General features: G+C 34.4%; 1 protein-coding gene across 10 annotated transcripts in view; it reads left to right on the top strand.

Moving 5' to 3' along the window:
- The window catches only part of N4BP2 (NEDD4 binding protein 2), an 86,823-nt gene that overhangs the window by 30,688 nt on the left and 31,659 nt on the right, over positions 1-24,476 (top strand). For all 10 annotated transcript variants that reach the window (XR_011538797.1, XR_011538795.1, XR_011538796.1 and 7 more), the window contains 8 exons: positions 2,428-2,552; positions 5,973-6,061; positions 10,773-10,849; positions 15,162-15,317; positions 17,116-19,499; positions 20,383-20,468; positions 21,031-21,076; positions 22,329-22,525. Coding sequence is in view for 7 of the 10 variants with exons in the window: in XM_070615102.1 (XP_070471203.1) it covers positions 2,428-2,552; positions 5,973-6,061; positions 10,773-10,849; positions 15,162-15,317; positions 17,116-19,499; positions 20,383-20,468; positions 21,031-21,076; positions 22,329-22,525 (3,160 nt within the window). In the remaining 3 variants the exon portion in view is untranslated. The remainder of the gene's footprint in view (positions 1-2,427; positions 2,553-5,972; positions 6,062-10,772; positions 10,850-15,161; positions 15,318-17,115; positions 19,500-20,382; positions 20,469-21,030; positions 21,077-22,328; positions 22,526-24,476) is intronic.

The following is a 24,476-nucleotide window of genomic DNA, read 5'->3' as shown; positions in this document are numbered from 1 at the left end:
GAGATGTTAATAACCCCTAAAATGTTTTCTTTTTACTAATTTTTTCTAACTTTGTAGCTAATAGCACTTTTTTCTCCAGTTTTTATTGAATTCTTTCATCTTAGATTATTATTTTGAGAGACAAGTAGAGAAAGAAATTAAAGATAATTTCAAGATTGTGAGCTTGTGAAATCAACAGAAATAGCTTTATGTAGAGGAAAACTAATTTGGGAGAAAGATGAGTTCATCTTTGATTATAGAGTTAAAGGGCCATAATCGATTTTGAATTCAAGGAAGTCTTAAATACAAGAATTCTACTGCTAGTTGGAAATTTGTAATTGTAGCATGTTGTTAAATAATGCTGTTAAAAATGTGTGATTTGAAGGAAGACAGCATAGGATGAGTCACTGGTAGTCAGAGAACTTTAAGTTTTCACTGATTTATTTGCTACAAAATATCAAACTCTCAATTATTTTGTCTCATATGTCCATCTGTGTCCCTTTTGTAGTTACGGTATGTTGTGGGTGGCTTTGTCTGGGAGACTAGAGTCAGGCTTGGGAGCAGCTTTGTTGTGTTTTCAGTAGCACATGTTAAAGAGTATTGTTTTCAGAGTCTCTCCTACCCCACTTATTCTTTAAATTCCAGAAGGTCTACATCTAATATATTTTATTTACCAGTTCTTTTTTTTCCTTTTCCTTCCAAATTTTAACTTTTTGCTTTCTTCTCTTCTTAGCTGGGTCTTTTTTATTTGATCATGGGTATGTTTAGTCTTAGTGAATATGCATATTAGTGAATATGCATATATACTTGGGAATGTCTTTGATGAGCTCATTCTCAGTTTTCTGATATGCTTTCTTTGGGTTTATTTTCCAGTAAATTTCCACATTTTCTGCTCATTCAGTTATAAGCATATTCTTCTATAGACTTTCTCATTGATTTAATAACAACAATAATGAACCATTTTAATTTAATGTTATGGATATTACAATCCTTCATGATATTGTATTTTGTGAAAGAGATTGGAATGAAAGGTGGTACCTTAAAACGTAATAGAGCTGTGACACAGGTTTGAAGAACTAGGTTTCAGGGGCCATGGAGCCAGAGGCAGCTGCAGTTAGAGAATGGGAAGAGAAAGAAGTGCTTGTCATTAGGTAGGAAACTTAGTAATATTTTTTGAATGAGAGAAATAACTGGGAAGTGCAGAGACATAGAAGCTGAGTTTTCTTAGAATGGTCCATAGTATTAAACTAGTGTGCAAGCCTAAGGAAAATAAGGCATGAAAAAAGGCTTTTGGATTTATTGGAAAGAAAGTCATGAGTGGATATCTTAAAAACAACTTTGTTGCACGGCGAAGGTAGAAGACAAAGGGTTAATGAAGCATTGATAAAGCGGCTAAGGGAAGGAGAGAAGCTGGGTAAGAGTTGAAAGGGGTCCTTACAGCATGGTGAAAATTTTTAAAGATAGATGAGATGCATCCATGTTTAAAGAGAAAAGAGGAAGTGTCAGAGAAGGGGAAATCTAAGAGATAAAGGAGACGAGGATAAATAGAGGATAGAAGGTGGCATCAAGTGAGCATTCACTAGAAGGTAAGCTCCATGAGTGCAAGAATTTTTGTCTTTTTTATTCACTGCTGTGTGCTCAGTGCTTAAAACAGTGCCTGGCACTTAGTAGATGCTAATAAAAATTACATTCAAGAGATGTATTTTATCTTTAGATACACTTATACCTATTTTAGGAGGAGACAATAAATGGTGATATTTTACAAATGGTCAAGAATGGTAGCATTATGTCTCTGTGGATTCTATTTGCTTAGTCGTTACATGTATCTCAATTATGTAGAAAATAAATTCCAGAATCAGGAAAGAGAGGTGTCAACCCCCCCCCAAAACTATCTTAACTGTGTATAGTTTAACAGATTAATAGTCTATTAACATTATATTGTTGGATGTTTTTGGCGTACTCACTAAATTTATAGCAGTAGAGCTTTATCTGCTTTTGGAGATCTGTTGAATATCAAGCTACTTGCCTACCTTGAAGTGACCTTCCACTTAGAGTGGGTGAAGTAGGTCACTATGTATCAAATGACCAGGTGAGGGGGAACCTGTGACTGATAGGAGTTCTGAAGCATTTTCAGTTACCAGGTTTTCTTGATAACTAAATTTGTTAATCTTCAAACCTTTGTAGTTAAGGATAAAGGACTTTATAACATTAAACAAGTGTCTGAAATAATAATTTACATAAAGCAAAATAGACTTGTCTTAAGTCAGTTTTCTTGGGCGTCAAACTTTTGCTTAGAGGATTTGCAATATGATTCATTTGAATATTACAATATTCTCGCTCTTTTAAATAATAATACTTGAATTTTCTATTTGAATTATGACCTTGTAAAAATTAGGAGAGAAAATTTGAAGAAAAGTTTATGAAAATAATTCCATTTATCTTTCACAGGACTTTGCAAGAGGATAATCCGAATGGAGTCATTCTTAGTACTGATGATTATTTTTACATAAATGGACAGTACCAGTTTGATGTAAAGTACTTAGGAGAAGCACATGAGTGGAACCAGAATCGTGGTAAGAATAGACATCGGATTCTGGAATAATATTAAGAGTAGTGTAAAGAGGGGGCCAGCCATGTGGCTGAGTGGTAAACTTTGTGCACTCCGCCTCAGCGGCCTGGGGTTCACTGGTTTAGATCCTAGGCGTGGACCTATGCAGCGCTCATCAGGCCATGCTGTGGCAGCATCCCATGTAGAAGAACTAGAATGACCTACAACTAGGATATACAACTATGTACTGGGGCTCTGGGGAGAAAAAAAAAAAGAGTAATGTAAAGAAAAAATCTGCTTAATATTTGTATTTTGAGACATATAACTTTTAAAAAAGTTATAATTAACTTTAACTCTATATTATAACTATAATATATATGTAAAATTATAACTATGACAATCTTTATGTTATATAGTAAGAGGTAACCTTATCTCATAGAGTTGTTGTGAGGATTAAATGAGTTAATTTTTGTAAAATGCTTAGATCATTGCATGGCATGTTTAAGTTTCATTTAATCAATGTCGTCAGAAGCAAATAAGATTTTCTACTTGGGTCACAGCGTAGCTCAAGATGGTTACAGTTGTCTGGTATTCTCTGGTTCCTGTTTCCTAAAATGGAATTTGCATCATTAACCACTAGTCTTCCCTAGGTTGGTTTAATTTTAATTTTTATGGAGGATAATGGGAGAGTAAAAATGACTCTCGTTGGGGGCTGGCCCCGTGGCCAAGTGGTTAAGTTCGTGCTCTCTGCTTCAGTGGCCCAAGGTTTCTCCGGTTTGGATCCTGGGTGCGGACATGGCACCGCTCATCGAGCCATGCTGAGGCAGCATCCCACATAGCACAACTAGAAGGACCCACAACTGAAAATATACAACTATGTACTGGGGGGCTTTGGGGAGAAAAAAGGAAAAATAAAATCTTTAAAAAAAAAAAGGCTCTCAAACTGAATCTGTGGGAAGATCATAGGTAAAAATCTTAATTTCTTTATTAGTGCAACTGTTTGTTTACTTAAGATGGTTTTATCATGAAATGTTTAGTTATATGAATAGTTTGAATTTTATATGGAGAATTCTTATGAAGACTATAGACAATATTTTACTTAGCCTTTCTTTTATGATAAATGCACTGTCAGGATGATTCTTGAGTTTGCTATCTTCAGACATTGTTAAATTTTTAAATATTCTTTCTTGAACTAAATGTTAAAGTGAGAACTCAGGAATATGAAAATACCAACACAGCTAAAAATAAAAGAAACAGTATGATGTGGTGAAGAGCAATCTTGGGTTTGTCAGTTACTAGCTGTGTGATTTTGTGCAAGTTTCAGTTATGCACCACATAACAACATTTCAGACCACATAAATGCCGGTGGTCTTGTGAGATTGGTACCATATAGCCTAGATGTCTAGTAGGCTACACCATCTAGGTTTGTTTAAGTGTACTCTATGATGTTCGCACAGTGATGAAATCACCCGACAATGCCTTTCTCAGAGTGTATCCCCATCGTTAAACAACGGATGACTGTATTTATACTCTCCAAGGCCCAGTGTCTTCATCTGTAAAAGGACATAATAATGCTTAACCCCCAGGATTGTTGTAAAGGTTAAAAATGAGAATGAGAAGTGCTTAGGAATGGTTCAACATGCCCTTACTACAGCAACAACCACAGCAATAATAATATTAAATAATAGTATTAAATCTTTTTTAAACAGATTAATTGAGAGATATTTCACATGGTTTTTAGCATACTCAGAGTTGTACAACAATTTAGAACATTTTTATCACTCCAAAAATTTCCTGTACCCATTATCATTCACTCATTTCTCCCCAACCACTCCTAGCCTTAGGCAACTACTAACCTACTTTCTATCTATAGGTTTGCCTATTTGGACATTTCATATAAATGGAATCATATAATATGTGGTCTTTTGTGAATTTTTTTTCACTCAGCATAATGTTTTCAAAGCTCATCCATGTTGTAGCATGCATCAATACTTCATTCCTTTCTCATGGCCGAATAATATTCCATAGCATAGATATGTTGCATTTTATTTATCCTTTCATTAGTTGATGGACATTTGGCTTGTTTCCACTTTTTGGCTGTTATGAATAATGTTGCTATGAATATACACACCTAAGTCTAACCTTTTTAGGAACTGCCAAGCTGTTTTCCAAGGCAACTGCACCACTTTACATTCCCACTAGTACTTTATGACCTTTCCAACATCTCTGCATTGTCACCAACACTTTGTTATTATCTGTCTTTTGACTATAGTTATCCTGGTGTGCGTGGCTTTGATTTGCATTTCCCTAATGGCTAATGGTGTTGAACATGTTTTTGGCTTTTTGGCTATTTGTTTATCTTTGGAGAGCTGTCTATTCAAGTCTTTTGCCATTTTTCAATTGGATCATTTGCCTTTTTATTATTGAGTTGTAAGAGAGTAGACAGAACTTTTAAAACTTCCAAATAATTTCCTTGTAAAGCTTATTTATTGTGGTTTATCATTAATTTCCTGAATGGTCTAATTCCTTGGGGGAAAAAGGTAGTTTTATAAGAAAATCTCCTGCACAACAGTATATAATATTTTCTTTATTTCAAATCATTATATATATATTTTTTGGTGTTTGTCCATATTTTTTGTTTGTTTTTAAGCTTTATTTTGGAATAATTTTAGATTTATGGGAAGGGTGCAAAGGCAATGTAGAGTTTCTGTATATCCGTTGCCCAATTTCCCCTAATCTTAACATGTTATATAACCACGGTACATTTGTCAAGACTAAGAAATTACCACTGGTACCTTACGATTACCTAACTCCAGACTTTATTTGGATTTTAGTTGTTTTACTAAAGTCCTTTTCTGTTCCAGAGTCTTATCCAGGATACCATGTTGCTTTTAGCATGATATTGTTTTTCTTGTCTTTCTTTCTTTTTTTTTGAGGAAGATTGGCCCTGAGCTAACATCCATGCCCATCTTCCTCTACTTTATACGTGGGACAGCTGCCACAGCATGACTTGATAGGCGGTACATAGGTCCACACCCAGGATCCGAACTGGCGAACCTGGGGCCGCTGCAGTGGAACATATGAACTTAACTGCTATGCTACTTGGGCTGGTCCCAGCATGATATTGTTTTTAGTGATAGCTTTTTAAAAATTTATGCTGTTTATGCTTGTAACACACATGCAAAACTTAGATCAGATAGTTTTAGTTAATACTTTTCTCTGATTATAACCTTAGTATTTGTTTATTTAGTATTTATTATTCAACATTTACCTGTACTTTAATTTTTCATGTACTCAAAAGTGATATTTAGAAGTAGGGCTGTGAAAAAATTAGCACATTTATGATTTTCAAATTATGAAAACAAGATCAGATTTTTAAAATATCAAGATAATGCTTAATATTGTTATTAGAAATGATTTGTCATTTTCTGTGTGTGTTTTTCAGCAAAAGAAGCCTTTGAGAAGAAGATATCTCCTATAATAATAGATAATACAAACCTACAGGCATGGGAAATGAAGCCATATGTTGCTTTGGTTTGTACCATAAGTTGTCGTAAGTCTATAATAGAGGGCGTAAAATTATTGGAAGGTGTTATTTACACAAGTGAATCTCAAGCAAACAGTCCCTGGACTGTCTGTAACTGAATTTTCTCTGGTCTTTAGCAAAATGAGAAAAATAAAAATAGTTTTTTCCATAAAGCTAAATTTATTCAGTTTTCAAATTCTGAGATTCAGTTTTTAAATTCTAAGATTATTTTTGTTTTTTGATGTCTTTTATGAAAAAATAGTGGTATTAAATTATAATTCTGTTTGTGTGTATATAATAATTTTATGTTTGTGTGTGTATATATATATATGATTCTTTTTCTTATTGTTCTTATTTGGCAGAATCACAATTTGTTGATTCTTTGTTATTCCTCAAGTTTCTTTTGAAATTTTGCTATTCTGAGAAATTCAGAATTCTGTAAACTCAACTATTTTCAGTTCTCCAGACTTGTCACAGTCCTTTTTTGCACAGCTTTGATGTCACCATTTTTCAGAAAGTTAGCATTCATTAACTTACTAAAAAGCTGAGTTGAGTACTCTTTCTACTTTTATGGCACCCTGGCTTTATTCTGTCATAGCATTAAGCGTACTGTTTTTTTGATTTTTTCCTTTTTTTGAGGAAGATTTGCCCTGAGCAAACATCTGCTGCCAATCCTCCTCTTTTTGCTGAGAAAGACTGGCCCTGAGCTAACATTCGTGCCCATCTTCCTTCACTTTATATGTGAGATACCTACCACAGCATGGCTTGTCAAGCAGTGCCATGTCCACACCTGGGATCCGAACTGGTGAACCCCATGCCGCTGAAGCGGAACACGCGCACTTAACCGCTGCACCACCGGGCCGGCCACAAGCATACTGTTTTTATCAAGTAGGGTTGGCTAACTTTTTTCTGTAAAATGCCAGATAGTAAATATTTGAGGTTTTGTGGGCCACGTACAGTCTCTCTTGCATATTCTTTTTTTTCTCTTTTTTCAAACGATTCTTTCAAGACATAAAAACTATCTTTAGCTGCTAGGCTATCCCAATACTGGCTGAATTTGGCTCTAGGCCATCTGTATATTCTTGAGGGTAAAACTGTTATTTTATTTCTCATCACATCTCCAGGGTATAGCTCTATGCTTGACATGTGTTAAATGTATATTCATTGAGTAAATTGACGAATGAAGCTTTTGTAAGTTTTGGGTATTGTTTGGTTTATTCCCCAAAGATTAGCACATGCCTGGACATGGGACCTCAATTTTTGCCTTAGTGAATGAATGTGGTACTTCCTCTTCTATGTTCTTGACACGTCCAGCCTCTATCTCCTTTGCTGTGCCTAGTGCACTTGTACTGTTTTGATGGTGTGATGCTTCACCTTCTGAAGAAAATTGTGTCTTTTGAAAGCAAATGAGATTTTACTTCTGTGCAGTGTCAGTAGAGGAAACAAAGACACGATTTTACTGTATTTTGGGAGCTGGAATTCGGTTTGCTTTCTGGCTTTAGGAGTTCCTAATTTCTAGGTGAATATGTTTACCATGGGTGGCATGCTTTCCCCCTTAACCTTACTTGACTTCTCTGTAGGTTTTCCTTAGCTTCCTGCTGTCATCTTAGAAAGTTCTTTGACACTTTATTTTCCTGTGTAGAGAATAAAGAAGGCCTCGAATTACTCTTTCTGATTTTCATTTTGCTTCAGGTTTCTATAATGTTTTCCTTTCCATTTTTTCTTATATAATAATTGAAAATATAAAGCTATTTTTCCATTATTGATTCCTTGGCTCTTCTCAACTCAGAAATATAAAGGAGTCATAATTATTGTAGAGTGGCAAACTAGTTTTTTCTTCATAAAGTAGATATAGGAATTACTATATAGAAGGAGAGTCACTTTTTGCTTCTTTTAGTAGCAAGATAATAAGAGCTCTGGAGGAGTTGAATAGATTGGAGATAACTGTCTATTACTGTTTTGACTGTCATTTACAAAAGTAGCTAAGTAGTAAATTGAGAATAAATAAGGGACAGTCAGATATCTTAGTGGCAACTGGCAAAACTTATTACTTTACTTTAAATATGTATCTATATATAAAAATATATATATCTTCCCTTGTGAGCTATCATATAGCGTGACGTAAGTAAATCAGAATCCTCTCAAGTGATATAACATATTATTAAGATTTGCATATTGATAGGGGAGTTGAAAAAGTCTTTAAATTCATAGTCTCTGTTTTTCTCTGTGTGTGTGTGCGTTTAAAATGAATTTGATCCTAAGAGCTACATGACACTCCTTTAGGTAATTAAAGACCTGGGCTGTTATCAGGCCCTGAATAAGTTGGATGAAATTTGGTGCTGTAGTGAGGAGATGGAAGTGACTAGGCTCATTACAGGTTGTTATGTCACTTTCTACCTTGGCGTCTGGGTTGACTTTTGGGCTTTTCTGTCAGTAATGACAGATTATAGCAGTGACCACTTTGGGCATCTTGTCATAAAACTGAGGGGATCGTAGTGAGAGAGGAGGTGAAGTCAGAGATGTAGTGGTGGTTGGAGAGATTGTGTGAGGGCTCACAGATCACTGTAAGGACCTTGAGTTTTACCTTGAGTGGCGTGTAAGATGTATTAGTCTGCTTGGGCCGCCATAACAAAATATTATAGACTGGGTGGCTTAAACAACAGAAAATTGATTTTCTCACAGTTCTGGAGGCTCGAAGTCCTGGATCAAGGTCCAGCAGGGTCAGTTTCTGGTAAGAGTTCTCTTGCTGGCTTGCAGATGGCCATGTTCTTGCTGTATTCTCACATGGTGTAGAGAGTGAGTTCTGTGGTGTCTCTTCTTATAAGGACACTAATCCTATCGAATCAAGGCCCCACCTTATGCCCTCATTTAATCTTAATTACTTCCATAGTTAAGGCCCTATCTTCAAATATAGTCACATGACAGGAATGGGGTTTCAACATATGGGGTTTGAGGAGACACAAACATCAATCCAAAGCAGAGGGTTTTAAGCAGAGTGGTGGCATGATCCAACTATTTATTAATAGGATCACTGTAGTGTAGTGTTGAGAAGAGACTTGGGAGGACAAGCATGGAAACAGGGAGACTTGTTAGAGGGCTATAGCAGTAATTAAAGTAAGAGATCATGTGGCTCACACCAAGGCATGGTAGCAGTGAAGGTGACAATAGTAATTAGATTCTGGATATATTTTGAAAGTAGAGCCGACTGAATTTCTCGTTGGATTGATGTGGAAGTGAAAGGAAAGGAGGAGTCAAGTATGACATCAAGGTTGGTTTTTGGCCTGTCTAACCGGAGACTGTTATCAGCTGAGATGGAGAAGGATTCTGATAGCATAGTTTTGAGGTGGGGGTGGCGTAATGGATTTCTGAAGTCTGGGTTTGGATATGTTAAATTTGTTGAATAGGTAATTGGATCTATGACTTTGGAGTTCAGAAGCGAATTCTGGGCTAAAGATATGTATTTGAGAGTCATTACCATATGCATGATATTTAAAGCCAAGGAAGGGAGTGATATTACCTAAGAAGTGAGTCTACATCAAGAGTAGAGGATCTAGGACTAAGTTTGGGGCATTCCATTGTGAGACATCTGAGTGAAAAGGAAGGACTAGCAAAAAGACTGAGAACACTTACCCAGTGGGGTAGGAGGAAAAACAATAGTGTGTAAGGAAGAAAAGTCTAAGGAGAAGAGAATGATGAACTGTGACAAATGCTGCTAAAGGTCAAGTAAGAGGACTGAGAATTCACCATAGCAGTTTTCAATGTGGTAGTAATTCATGGTCTCAGTGCCCCCAGTTTCAGTAGAGTAGCCAATTGGAGTGGGTTTAAGAGAGGCTAGAAGAGAGAGGAGCTGGAGACAGAGAATACAGTAATTATTTTTAGACATCTTCCTGCAAAGAGGAGCAGGAGAATGGGGAGATAGTTGGCAGGGGAAGTAGGGTTAAGAGTAAGATGGGAGAAGAAACAGAATGTGATGGGATTGATTCAGGAGGAAGGGAGAAATTGCTGAACCCAGTTATCCTGGGGATGGAGAGAGGAGATGGATCTAGTGCGCAAGTGTAGGGCTTGGTTTTCAGGTTATAGTCATATTAGAGTTTTGAAAAGTAGAGTGAGCTGTTATTTGAAGTAGTTTTAAAATTATGGAAGTCATGCCATATATATGATAATGATTCAAACCATAAGAAAGAACACCTGAAGTCCTACTCCCTTGATTAGATGCTTTCAATATTATTTTTGAGAATCTTTCCAGAAGTTTTCTATACATGTATAAATATGTGAATAATCCTTTTTTACCCTAGAGAAAATTCTGTATCTTTCTTAACAATTTATACTAAGGACCTTTTCTAATTGTTAATACATATAGAATTTAAAAAATTACTGTATAATATTTTCATTGTTTGGTTGTACCTTCACTTATTTAGCCAGTTCCATATTAAAAGCCACTGAGTTGTTTGCATTTTTTGGCTGTTACAAATAATGGTGAACTGGATATCCTGGTGTATATATATCTTTGCACTCTTACGTAAGTATTTATCAGTAGCTTGAGTTTCTGGAAGTTAATTGCTGGGTCAAAGACATTGCGTTTTACCAGTTTAACAAACTCATCAAGATTAGATAATCTTTTAGGTTCTTCCAGTTTTAACATGCTTTGAATTTGAATACAGTGAATTTAATTTCATGGAAGTAATTATTTTTAAATGTTTTTGTCTTTTTTGCATGTAGTCGCAAAAATATAAATATAAAGTTCTTTTTCGGGAACCAGACACCTGGTGGAAGTTCAAACCAAAGGAACTTGCAAGGTAACACTTGAAGGCTATCTAACATATTTTTTATTTCACGACAGTGATAGAAAGTCCATCTAGATTTTTTCCCCTTATAAATAATGAAGGAAACAAAATGGATTAGATTGCAGCTTTGTCGCTTAAAAATTGTTAAGAAATTTTGTATTGCCTATAGACTTTTCTTTTTCAGTTTATGAAGAGTTTGTATCTTTTTGTTCCTAAAGTTGAGTTAACAGAAAAATCCCAGTTGTCTTATATAGTCAGAACTTTATTACTTATAATGTCAATATCTGAAAGTAGAACAGACTCTAGGGTTTGGCATACCTGAACCACGTACTCCTGGGAGGAACAAATTCTTGTGGCTGCCTAGTGACTTGGAATACAGGAAGGAGGTGAGGATGTATAGATGGAAAAGGTAGCAAATATCCAGCTGTTGAGATATTTCACTCCCCGCCCCCCCACCTTTTTTCCCCCAAGGTTAAACGTTTTTATTTGTTTGATTGTTTGACTTGAATAAAAATGTTACTCAGATCATGGACATAAAATGTATTTTGCTTCATGCTATGGATTCCCTTAGAGTTAGCCCTAACTTAATTCTGGTCAGGGTATTTTTTTCTTAAGAGGTAATTTTAAGTGATTTCTATACTAACTAAAGGACAACCTAATTTTAGTATGTTCACAATGTGGTGCAACCATCACCTCCAAAAGAAACCCCATATCTGCTATAAGTCACTCCCAGTTCTCCCTTTGGCAGTCACTAATCTGCTTCTCTGTTTCTGCGGACTTGCCTATTCTGGACATTGCATATAAATGGAATCATACAATATGTGGCGTTTTTGTCTGGCATCTTTCACTTAGCATGTTTCAGGGTTCATCCATGTCGTAGCATATTATCAGTAGTTCATTCCTTCTTATTCTCCTTTCGATACATTACTAGATTTGCTTTTCTAATATTTCGTTTAGGATTTCTGCATCAGTATAAATGAGTGAGATCGATCTACAGTTTTCTCTTCCTTGCCCTGCTTTGCCTGGCTTTGGTATCATGGTTTTAGTTTTACAGATTTAGTTGGGAAGTATTTCTTCTTTTTCTGAGTTTATGTAAGTTTGAATGTTTGATAGAATTAACGTATGAAACTGTTTGGATCTGATGTTTTCTTTGTGAGAAGGTTCAGTTGGAATTTGTCCATTACACCAGAGTTTTCAAATTTCTTAAGACTTTATTAAAGTAGTTATTCTCTGTTTACATCTCTGCAGCATCTATACTCAAGTTCCCATTTTCAATCCAAATATGTTTATGTGTATCTTCCTTCTTTTTTTTCTTGCTTAGTCTCACCAGAGATCAGATTTTTTATTAGCCTTTTCAAATAAACATGTCTGCTTGATTGATCTTTGTATTGTAAATTTGTTTTATGTTTAATTCATCTCTTCTACTTTCTTTGCTTTTTAAAAGTCTATTTTGCTTTGTTTTTTTCTGTTTTTTTAGAAGTTTTTACCTGAAAGTTTAGGTCATTTTCTAACATGAGCATTTGAGGCTGTAAATTTCGCTGGGTCCTATGTTAGCTGCTCCCAGAATTTTAATATATAATACTTTCTTTTTATCATTTATTTTCTAATTCGCGTTATGATTGATTTTATTCTTTAACCCTTGAATTATTGAGAGCTATGTTTTAAACTTTCTGAGCAGATGGTTTTTAAATTTATCTTCTTAAAAAAATGGATTTTCAACTTAACTGTGGTAGGTAAGATCACGGTTTATGTGATAACTAAGTCTGATTTTTTTTAAGACAAGTTTTATGACATAGTTCATTATCAGTTTTTTATCAGTGTTTCATGTTTGCTTGATAAGAATGTATACTGGTTATAGTGTATTAATATATCATTAAATTATGCATATTTATTCTGTTGCTCACATCTCCTATAGCTTTACTTTTTAAAAAAATTTGCTTGATGGATTAATGTTTAAGAGAGGTATGAGGAAATCTACCGTGAGACATGTATGTATGTTAAAATCTCCCTGTTATGTTCAATATATCAGTTTCTCCTTATAATCCTACCTATTTTTGTTTTATATATTCTGAGGATATTTTTTGAAGTGCATATAAGCTTAAGATTTTTATATCACTAATTAATTGAACCTTTTATCCTTATCTAGTGATTTTCTTTTATCCTTAATATTAATTTTTGTTGTAAAGTCTAATTTGTCTAACATTAATAAAACTACACCAGCTTCCTTTTAGTTAGTGTTTGAGTGTTATATCTTTTTCCATACTTTTACTTTTGATCTTTCAGTATCTTTATGTTTAGATGTCTCTCTTGTAACTAGTATTGGCTGGGTTTTAAAAAAATCCGCTCTGTCCATCTTTTCCTTTTTACTGATAAGCTCAGTTCTTTTACAGTTATTTTGGTTATTCATATAATTGGTCTTGTTTCTTACCGTTATACTCTATGTGCTTTCTATTTATCTCACCTTTTCTGTCAATAGTTTTTCTCCTATCACAGATATTATGTATTTGAATTTTTTTTCTCTTGTCATGCCTTATTTTGGATTTTTTTTTGATTGAATGCAGGTTTTCTTATTTTCTCCTTTTCTACTAATTTGGAAATTATATACAGTATTTTTCTTTTAATGGTTACATTAAAAATTTTACCATGCAGTTACATTAAATTTAACTTTAAATTTAAAGTTAAACCATTTTCTTAGCCTTCCTCCTCACAAATAGAAGGACTTTCAAATATTTTGACTCTGATACTTACCAACATACATGCTATGATTGTCTAGAAAGTACAGACAGTGTTTGTTTTCACTCATGAAGTTACTGCTTTGTGCTTAATTTTTCTTTCGTCATAAACCTCTCATCTGGGAACTTCCTTCTGCCTGCATTCATCTTTTAGGATTTTTTTTTTTACAGTGTAGGCCTGCTTCATGTCAAACTCTTTTTTATTTTTAGTTGGAAAATCCTTTTATATCCCATTCTCCTAAGATGTATTTGCTAGGTATTGTGTATTTTCTAGATTGACATTTCTGTTATTGAAGACAACATTTAACTCTTTTCTGACTTCCATTATTATTGTTAAGTCAGCTGTAATTCTAATAGTTGGTTTCTTTGTAGATGACTAGTTTTTTTTTTTTTTAAGTTTCTGGTTGCTTTTAATATCATCCCTTTATCTTTGCTGAATGACATTTTTAGTACTATGTTTCTAGTTCTGGATTTCTTATTATTTATCTTATTTGGGATTTGCTGGGCTTCTGAGATCAGGGAATTGATGTCTTTTATCAGTTCTGAAAAATTCTCAGCCATTTTTCTTTAAATTGCTTCTGTCCCATGTACTCTCTTTTCTCTTTCTGGGACTTGGATTAGATGTATAGTAGACCTTTTTGCTCTGTCTTCTGTGTCTATGTCTCTTAACCTCTCTTTCCTATTTTCTATCTCTTTGCTTCTCTGTGATCTGAAACCAGTCAAGATCGAGGTAGGTAAATATGAAAGCCGGATTTGCCCAGGTGGCAAATGCTAATATTAGCCCTGGGATCCAGACACTAAGCCTTGGATCCAACCCAAGATAGAAAAGTTGCAACTGAGATGTTTTCATTGAGACAAGACCCTTGAGGGACTAACACATACCATCTGGCCTTCTGGCAGATGCAAATCCAGATGCTGTAGGAATGAAAGCACTCCCAGTTTAAAGCCTGAGAATTTCCATATATTAGGTTCAACTAAATATGAGCTCCTAAACAAAACCACACAAAGAAATAAGCCGCCATGAGTGAAAGTACAAATATAATTTCATATTTAGTCATCTAGAGACTTCAAATACTGGGAATTTTTTTTCTTTGCTTGAACTTAAAATGTATTAAAATGTATGTTTGATTTAATTCACTTGGGGTCCACTTTTATTGTACCAGGAGGGCCCTTTGGGACATCTAGTCTGCCATAATGGCATAAATGGAAGCATTTGTAGAGGAATGTTTTACTCACTAGTTAATAATTAATTAAAGCCTTGAAATGCTAGTCATATTCTTATGAGATTTTTTTGCAGCCTGAGAATAACTTCTTTTAAAGTTATTAGGATCTGCTAGTTTTTTCCAGGTTGATAAAAGATGTTTGGAAAAGATTGTATGGAATGATTAAGAAAATGGTAATTTAAGAAATCCTGAATAAAATGAAAATTAGAGTCAAGTAGTATATATTGTGTCATAATAAACCAGCTTTGATATTTTTATGTACTAGAAATATATCAGAAACATATCATTGTTTTTCTTGATATTATATGTTTTGATTAAAAAATTAATTACCAATATTACTTCTACCCTTTTCTTCCCTGGAATTTTTAGGCGCAATATTCATGGGATAAGCAAAGAAAAAATAACAAGAATGTTGGAAAACTATCAACGTTTTGTTTCAGTGCCAATAATCATGAATTCTTCAGTTCCCGAGAAAATTGAACGTATTGAGTTGTGTGCATATTCTTCTGAGGACAGAAGTACTAGGTAGGTTAAAATCCCTATGTACAAAAATTCAATTTGAAACATAATTTTAAAAAATATGATTTTTAAAACACTGAAATCACTGCCAAATAACTTTAAATATAAGGTAGATATTTGTTATTTGTAGGGTTTAGATATAGTCTTATCTGAAGAAGAATGTATATGGTTAGTAAGAGGAGTAAAAGTTTATATATGCAATGAAATGGGAGTTTATTCATTGTCCTCAGGGTTTTGTGAGTCCATGTTTATACTACGAATACTTCTGCCTTCTTTATGTAACTTCCTGCTATTCCAGTATTTATCTGTTATATTATTGCCTTTCTGTTATTACTATAGTCACATCACTTCTTAATTTCCTTAGGTATTAGTAAGAATATTCCTTCAAGCTGATATCATAAAAATTAATTATTAATGGTAAACTTTTACTAAGTAATACAAGTTAGAGCCTTTTGAAAGTTTGCAATTCGGGATAGTACTGATTCTGTTAAAAATTTAGGACATATACTGGGGCTGGCCTGGTGGCGCAGCGGTTAAGTTCACATGTTCTGCTTCAGTGGCCTGGGGTTCACCGGTTTGGATCCTGGGTGTGGACATGGCACCACTTGGTAAGCCATGGTGTGGTAGGCATCCCATATAGAAAGCAGAGAAAGATGGGCATGGATGTTAGGTCAGGGCCAGTATTCCTCAGCAAAAAGAGGGGGATTGGTGGCAAATGTTGGCTCAGGGCGAACTTTCCTAAAAATAAACAAAACATTTAGGACATATAAACAATTGAATAAATAAGTGAGTAAAGAAGAACCTTAAATACATATAGAGGTCTGAATTTCCTGTATTTTATGATGCTAAGATATGGAAAGACTCTGTTAAAAAGGAGTTGAGAGTTAGGAAGAGAAATTGATAAATGTTCTTTTATTGAGCATTTACTTCAGCTCTTCATTTCTAAAATGGCAATCATAACACTTTGCTCATAAGGATCTTATAAGAATTATGATTAACACTTGTAAAGGACTTAGAATAGCATCTGGCCCATAGCAAACTTAATGTTAGATGTGATTTCACTTAGGAAGGCTTCAAGGGAGAGTTGGGGCTTTGAGAGGTCCTGGAATAAAGAAAGAAAGAAAGAAAGAAAGGAAGATGAGTTGACAAATTGAATAAAGAAAAGCACTGAAGTTCAAAGTGTAATGATTAGGCAAAAGTGCTCTGAGTCTGAAATTAACATGGAGGATGGTTTTTAAAAATTTGACAAGTGACGTCTTAAATGAGAGCTCTCCTCCCTTTCTTTCATTTTTCTTAATAGTGCAAATCATGTTTGTTGACTCTTTAGGACTTTGTTAATAAATGAAGCTTAAGTGTTTTCCTCTGTAGCAAATGACAGATAGGTGGTATAGAGGCAGACCTAGTTTCATGAATACATTAAGCTTAAATAGGTCAGAAAGAAGCCAGGGGGGTGATGTCTTCTTCTAGGAGCAAATTTAGAACCTAAACTTTAATATTTCATGCATAATAAGCACCTTAGCTGAAAATCTCATGTTTATTATGCAATTTAAAAAAAATTGAGTGCTTCCTATATGTCAAGTATTGTGCTGGGTATTGGGATTGCAACAAAGGGATGTGTTCATTGTGCATTAAAGAAAGATCAAGGTTAGCTTTTGTAATTTTAATGTAGTTTATTTCTAGAATTTTTAGAATAAATAAATGTTAAGTGCCCTGTCTTTCAGTTGAGTCCTTCTTTAATTTAAATCATGATATTAATAGTAACATTAAGAGATTTCCTTATAATACTTTTAAAAAAATCTTACAGCCCGAGAGACAATGAAGATATTACCTCTGAAAAAGAAGAAAATATTTTATCCTCATCTTTGAAGCACCTAGAGTTAATTGAAGAGAAGAAACTTGAAGTAACCAAAGCAACTATGTTACTTGAGAATGTTACTTATCTCCCTAATGCAGATTTAAACAAAGGAAGAAAAGAAACAAGTGGTATGAATCCTAACGTTGAGAGTACTTTCATTCAGGAAGTTCCCGACATGGGTTTTTCTGATTTTGAAAGCAGACTACGAGTAACAGACAAAAGTGAAAAAGAAGAGCAAGAAGAAATGGCTTCTGAACAAGAGTATAGTAAAACCAATGTAGATAGTTTTGTAGAGAGAGTGTCACCGAGTATTTGCTATGGTGAAAATAATCAAGAAGACTGTGATCTTTCACATACTGTGCCACTTCAAAATGAAAAGTCTTCAGCTAATGAAGTATTGGAAGAAAGAGCAATGGTAAAGAAAAAAACCTTTGGAAAACAAAAAAGCAAATCAGCTTTGGAAAAGTTCCAGAGACAGGAGCTATCAAATTTTGTTGGTGACTGGCCAGTTGATAAGACTATTGGTCAGAGAATGAAAAGGAACCGAAAAACTGAAAAAGCTTCATCTGTACAAAGTGACAAAAAGTATAATTGCCCTCCATCACACAAAGTATTAGATAATAGTCTGTCTGGGAATATAGATTGTATCCAGCAACGAGGATCTCCACATGAAAGTGTAGAGGCTAACAAGAAGTCACAGTGTGATGATACTTCAGAATCCTTCAATAGCAGTATGTATGATACTTATAAAAATACTGAAAAAAACTCGTTTAACATTGTGGGCGACTGGCCTTCATCTGATTCTTTAGCTCAGAGAGAGCACAGAACAAGAATGCCAAAGGCTGGTTTGAAAGAACCCAACCTAGAATTTGGAACTAATGACAATATGAATGAAATATCCTTATACACGGCACGTGAGGCCTGTTGGGGCACAAGCCCTGAAGAACTAAAAACATTGGGTAGCGCCTCTCTAGGAGGTTCTGAAATGCTGTCCAGTGAAATGACCTGCGAGGATAAGACTTGTCCAAGTGAAAAGATCCATGGGCCGCACACATTGTCTCTTACTTTTACCGATAGTACGCCAACTATTCCTGGAACGGTAGGACCACAGACTTTAGTTGAATTTCAAGAAGGAAAGCTTAAAGAAGTCCCTGGAGTAGAAGTAGGTGTGTATACTCAGACTGAACCACAGGATTTTGCTCTCTTATGGAAAATAGAAAAAAATAAAATTAGTGTTTCCGATTCTTTGAGAGTATTAACAGGAAGATTAGATGGATTTAAACCAAAAGCTTTGAATATGAACAGAAAATTAGATGTTCAAGAAACAATTCCGTATAGGGTAATGTATGATAAAAGCACGTATGTTGAAGAAAGTGAGCTTACCAGTGCTGATGAATCTGAAAATCTTAACATTCTTTGTAAACTATTTGGATCCTTTTCATTAGAAGCCCTAAAAGACTTATATGAGAGGTGTAACAAAGATATTATTTGGGCCACAAGCCTTTTGTTGGATTCTGAAACTAAATTGTGTGAGGATACTGAATTTGAGAATATCGAAAAATCATATGATGAAGCACAAATTGGGCCATTTTCTCTGGGATTGAATTTGAAGGAAATTATTAGCCAAAGAGGACCTTTAGAGGATTCTGATTTTTCTGTGCCAGAATTTAGCCATGGAAGTGGTATCAGTAGCATTAATATGCAGTCTACCTGTGATTCAGAAAAGGGAAACTCAGAGCAGGCAGAAATAAGAATTACAACTACTGAAAAACCTGGATTAATAACAAGTATATTTCCTACTACTACTGTAGATCTAAAGAATACTAATGAAGTGCTTCCTAATAGTCAGGCAGAACTTTCGGGTTTATATAACAGTAAGCAGTCTTTTCCAGGTACTCTAAAAGTCACTACCACTCCAGATGAGAGTGAAATGGAGAAGAATCTAGAAGTCACAGAGATTGGAGACAGTATACGTTCTTTGAATTTGTCTGATGTTGTAAACTCTGTATCGAACACTTCAAATCTTGAATTAAATGAAGAATTTTATTTTACTGACTCTTTTGAAATAAAGAAAAATGAAAATCTTCCAAAGGATTATTTGAAATTTCCAAACACAGAAGAATTTATGAATGAAGATGAACAGGAAATGGAAAAAATTCTAATGGCAGGGAGTACTTTGTCAGCTGGAGTAGGTGAAGAAGATAAAACTGAGATGTTGAATCCAATGCCAGTGACAGCCAAATCTCTGACCATAGACTGTCTGGAATTGGCATTACCCCCTGAACTGGCTTTTCAGCTCAGTGAATTATTTGGCCCTGTTGGTATTGATTCAGGTAAGGGAAAAGTAAATTACCTATATGTGTGTCTTTGTGTGAATAGAATATAGATAGAAGGTTCTATTTCAATTAAAAAATTATTTCATATGTTAACCAAAATGTAAAAGTAATTTGTATTACTTGCTGTATTTTTGACACAATGTGTTTGTAGAGGATTTTAAAAAATGTAATTTGAGGGGCTGACCCAGTGCCGTAGTGGTTAAGTTCGTGTGCTCTGCTTCAGAGGCCCAGGGTTTGTAGGTTTGGATCCTGGGTGTGGACCTATGCACTGCTTATCAAGCCATGCTGTGGCAGGTGTCTCACATATAATAAAGTAGAGGAAGATGAGCACAGATGTTAGCTCAGGGCCAGTCTTCCTCAGCAAAAAGAGGAGGGTTAGTGGTGGATGTCAACTCAGGGCTAATCTTCCTCAAAAAAAAAAAAAGTAATTTGAAGAAATAGAGAGTATTTATATGGAGTTTGTTCATTCGGTGCATATATATTGAAAGTTTTCTCTAGTATTTACCTCATACTTATTTGCACAGATGAGCCTTTTTGAATCATTTGGTGCTTCTCCAGATACATTTAAGGCAAGATTAATTTCTTAGAACACACTTGTTGAAAACTCTCAACTAATGGAAATGAATAAATTAAATATATTTAGATTAATGGACATGAATAACTTAAATACATGAAGTACTGTATAATGGCAGCAGCCAAAAAGTGTGATAACAATGACATATTACATACACAAAAATGTTCCAAGAGATTAAGAACTAGAAACAGGTTAGTAATTAATAATACAGATTAGTTTTATGATGCATAAGGTGGTTGAGTACGTTTTCTGCAAATGTATAATGAGTAATGATTATATTTTCTTTTCTTTTTTCCCCCTCACAAGGGTCTCTAACAGTTGAGGATTGTGTGGTTCATATAGATCTGAACCTGGCTAAAGTGATTCATGAGAAATGGAAAGAATCTGTAATGGTTGGTAGGCTTCTTTTTATAAAGAGCTCCGTTTGTGTCCATTTTGTCACCTTTGCTCTTCAATAAAATCTTCTATGTTACACAAAAGGCTTCTATTGAATTTTGACTTTGAGAGAGAATGAGCTTTACCACTTAACAGATTACTGATTTTTTTGTCTCTTTCCAGTATTTTAGATTATTTCCAGACTGGCTAAATGATATAATTAATGATGGAGCTCAGTATGATTGTTTTTTTTTTTAAGAGAAAAAAATAATAGTTTTTTACTCCCTAAATTAAAGACTTGCAGTGCTGATTGATTAAATTTCAAGAACAGTTTTTAAGAAAATACAGCATAAGAGCTCTTTAAGTGGAAAAAAATATATAGATGTAGTCATACTTTATAATTTTATTTATCTAAGTTTATTGTTTTACTTAGATTTAGCAAGAACAATTGATAGTTTTACAAGGAGAAATGATTGCTAGAGAAAAATAATATAATCTCATTTTCATTTTTGGTTTATAATAATCTTGTTTTCTAATGCATTCTCCTTTGCCAATCCCATTTTCTGCGTTTATGTTTAGGAGCGACAAAGACAAGAAGAGGTATCCTGTGGCAAGGTTATGCGAGGTAAAGCTCATAGTTTTACTTCTAACGTTCTTGTCTCGATGTTGACACTTGGTGCGCATGTGTGGATTTTAACTCGTTTTAAATATACTTCCACAAAATATGTTATCCCAGAATTTTGATTTGCAAATAAAAGTTCTTTAAAAACACTTAACATTTATTATTGATATAAAATAAAACTTAAAGAAGAAAAAAGCCCCTATAATATTATTTAGCTTTCATGGGTGCTGTGAAACACCTAAGGTTGCTCTAATCCATGTAGTCAAGGTGTTCCCTGTTAAGATTTTGCTCTGAATGAAAGAAAACTATTCTGGTTTGAGAACATCATTGAAATACTACTTGGTTATTCAAAATTTTTATTGATGTTTATATTAGTAGAGTGCAAAAATCAGTTATTTTTTTGATTCATCTGCCAAATTGAAAATATTTGATTCCAGAAGAGTTCTCTTAGATAGCATTGTCCTCAGTGATTAGTGCAGGGTGGCAGACCTGTTAGTAAGGGTCCTCCTTTTGTGCATGAGTTCCTTCATATACCTCTTTTGTCCACTCCACACTGGGACTCCAGTTTGAAGATTCTTAGGATGAACTTTAGTTCAGATCTGTGCTTGTGTTGTAGCTTCAAGAGCTAAAGCTGTTTGAGAGCTGGAGGTGCCCAAATATCAGAGTTGTGCGAAGGCAGTATTTGCTGTTTCTTCACTCTCCAGCAAAGGACTGTATCAGAATGTGTTGATATCCGTTAGAGATGCTGAAAGGTTGCACATTAAAACTTGTTGTTGTGAACTTCTTAGAATGTTCAGTTCCTTCCTTATGTTGAATGTCATTTGCTCAATATTTGTGTGCCTTCAGTGGGTTACAGGTTTGTCAAAATATTGATCCTTCCGTCCTTGGAGTGACTGGGCAGAGCTGACCGGAGCTGCTCTGGCTGGCTGCAGCTTGCTTTGTTTACCAGTGTATACATGTGTTACTGTTTTCTGTGTGTTGTTGTGATACGAAAAAGAGTGGGAAGCAGTGAGTCGATTTACAGTGATACCCAGATCATAGCTCATTTGAAATATTCCTGCATTTATACGTATCATTTCTTGCTTGCAATTAGGTGAAGATGTATTTTGAAACTTCAGAGTTGCATTATATTTATGAGCTAAAGGTAAAAAACCGTGTCTCCTGGGTCTCTCTGAGGTAGATGTCACAGAGTGAATTACGCTTGTTTTGTACATTTGTTGTTGAGGCTCTGACACTGTTTATACTGCTTTTGTAGATCCTTCCATGGTTGGGCACATTGGTCTTGATAACCCTGAACAAAAATCATCTCAGAGAACAGGCAAAAGATTACTGAAGACTTTAGCAGCACCTGAAATGCTACCCCTGTTGGATCATTGGAATACTCAAACTAAAAAAGTATCACTCAGAGAAATAATGTCAGAAGAAATTGCCTTACAGGAAAAACACAATTTGGTATGAGTTAGTATAAATATTAAGCCTTTGTCTCTGACTCTAGGTTGATTATGTGTGTTTACTTTGTGATTTTTGTTTGATTCTGTTTCCTAGTCTGAAATCTGTATTTAATCTGATTGAAGTTAATGTTAAAATTGAAAATTGTTTTACATATAGTTTAAAGCTGGAGGTTTTTGCCTCTGGGAAATTAGTTGATATTCTATAACAATAAGCCAACCTATGTTAAATCTGTTTTAGATTTAATTTTGCAGGTGATTGAGCTGCATGTTTCTTAGCTTTTGACATTTACTTCTGTAATTTTTTAATTCTAGAAACATGACAAAAATCTTTTATTTAAAGATAATTTCATTCATAAATTAGTAATAAAAAATGTCCTGTTAGTAAGAGGTGTCCATTTTTGAAACAAAATTTTTTAGAGAAAATTTTAGAAACTTAAGAATTTGAATTAAAAAATTAAATACTCTTTTTCTTCTAACTTTTCAATTAAACAAGTTCAAACAGAAACTTCACTTTGAGCTCTATTTATTTTTGTTCCTTGTTCAACATATCTAACTATATGAAGCCATTAGAGAATTTGGTTTCCTTTGCATTTCTTCTTCTTAGCCTTTTTCGGAATTCTGAAAATTAGTATTAGAGAATTTCAAAATCAAAAGGGAAAAGATCTTAGAGGTTATTTAGTTCAATTCTCAAGGAAAAAACTGGAATTCTTAGATGGTGATCTTAAAAACATTTTTACTTTTTTCCTGCTCATTTGTCTGCTCGAAGGAGCACTTTTATTTTTGGCAGAAATATGTACCACTGGGGCATAGGAAGAATGATGGGATTCCACCACCTTCGTATTTATTTTCCCCTGTTACCTTGTTAATTAAGTTGCGAATATGCTGCCATTCCCATCTTTGTGTGTTCATATAATCCAAGGACCAGTCTCTTCAGTAGCATCTTGTAATTTACTGTTGTTTCAAATATCCTCTTCAGTTTATGTGTGTAGTAAATTGGGCAAATGGATTTTCTTGAAAAATAAGGAAAGCCTAGAACTTATGCCCAAATAGTGTCACAATTTTTGTTGAAATGTCATTTTCCACTACTTAAACTTATCTTTATGGTTCTAACCTACCTTTTAATTTCTCAGTATAACAGTGAACAAATAAGCATCTTTAACTTCCCAATTTAATGCATTTTTTTCTGTCAGTGATTTTTGCTTGTCTTTCTGTGGTTTGGGTAATAGAAGCTGTACTCTTTTGGTCCCCAGGACTCCCCCTTAGTTAGAACCTCAGTAAGAGAATTTCTTGATGCCTTCTCCTCACTCTTTGTCCCCAAAGGGGAAATACACTTCGCATTTTTTTAAAGCAAAGAATATAAAATATACTTTAGGCATAATGTATGACTAGAGTAATTAACTTAGATGTTTAAGGTCATGAGTTTTCAGTTTATTGATGAGACCTTAGAATTTAGAGTTTAGAAACTCCATGACCTGGTAGATTGCTAGTAAATCCGATCACTGAATTTTTTAGTAGGTTCAGAGTATAATGCATATCTTAATAAAACATGAGATATTTTTAATTCTTGAAGTGAAGTGGCTTGTTTCCATCATTCTTGTGATGTGTTCAGCTTTACCGGTCCGTTGTACTGGTCAGATTGTCACCTATTGTGGTTCCTCTTCTATTATTGTTTGGTGTTATAAATGGCCTAAGTATGGTTAGGCTTCAAAACCAATAACTATTCTAGGATTGTCCTAGATTATTGTAATTTTTATGTTTAAGAATTTTCAGAGTCACCTTTGAAATTTGGTAGGAAGTTATTTTTCAGACGTTAGGATCTTTGTAGCAAATAAAAATATTATTTATTTACATCACAATGTCAACAAATTGTCTTAGGGTTAGAAATCACTTTAAGAATGTATACTATAATCCTAGGTTAGAATTAAAATAAACTTTAGGAGAGTTCCTTTGGT

The sequence above is a fragment of the Equus przewalskii genome, chromosome 3 (genome assembly GCF_037783145.1).
Source record: "Equus przewalskii isolate Varuska chromosome 3, EquPr2, whole genome shotgun sequence".
Taxonomy (NCBI): Eukaryota; Metazoa; Chordata; class Mammalia; order Perissodactyla; family Equidae; genus Equus; species Equus przewalskii.
The sequence above is the reverse complement of the archived record's forward strand: the minus strand, read 5'-3'. Positions and strand labels throughout refer to the sequence as shown.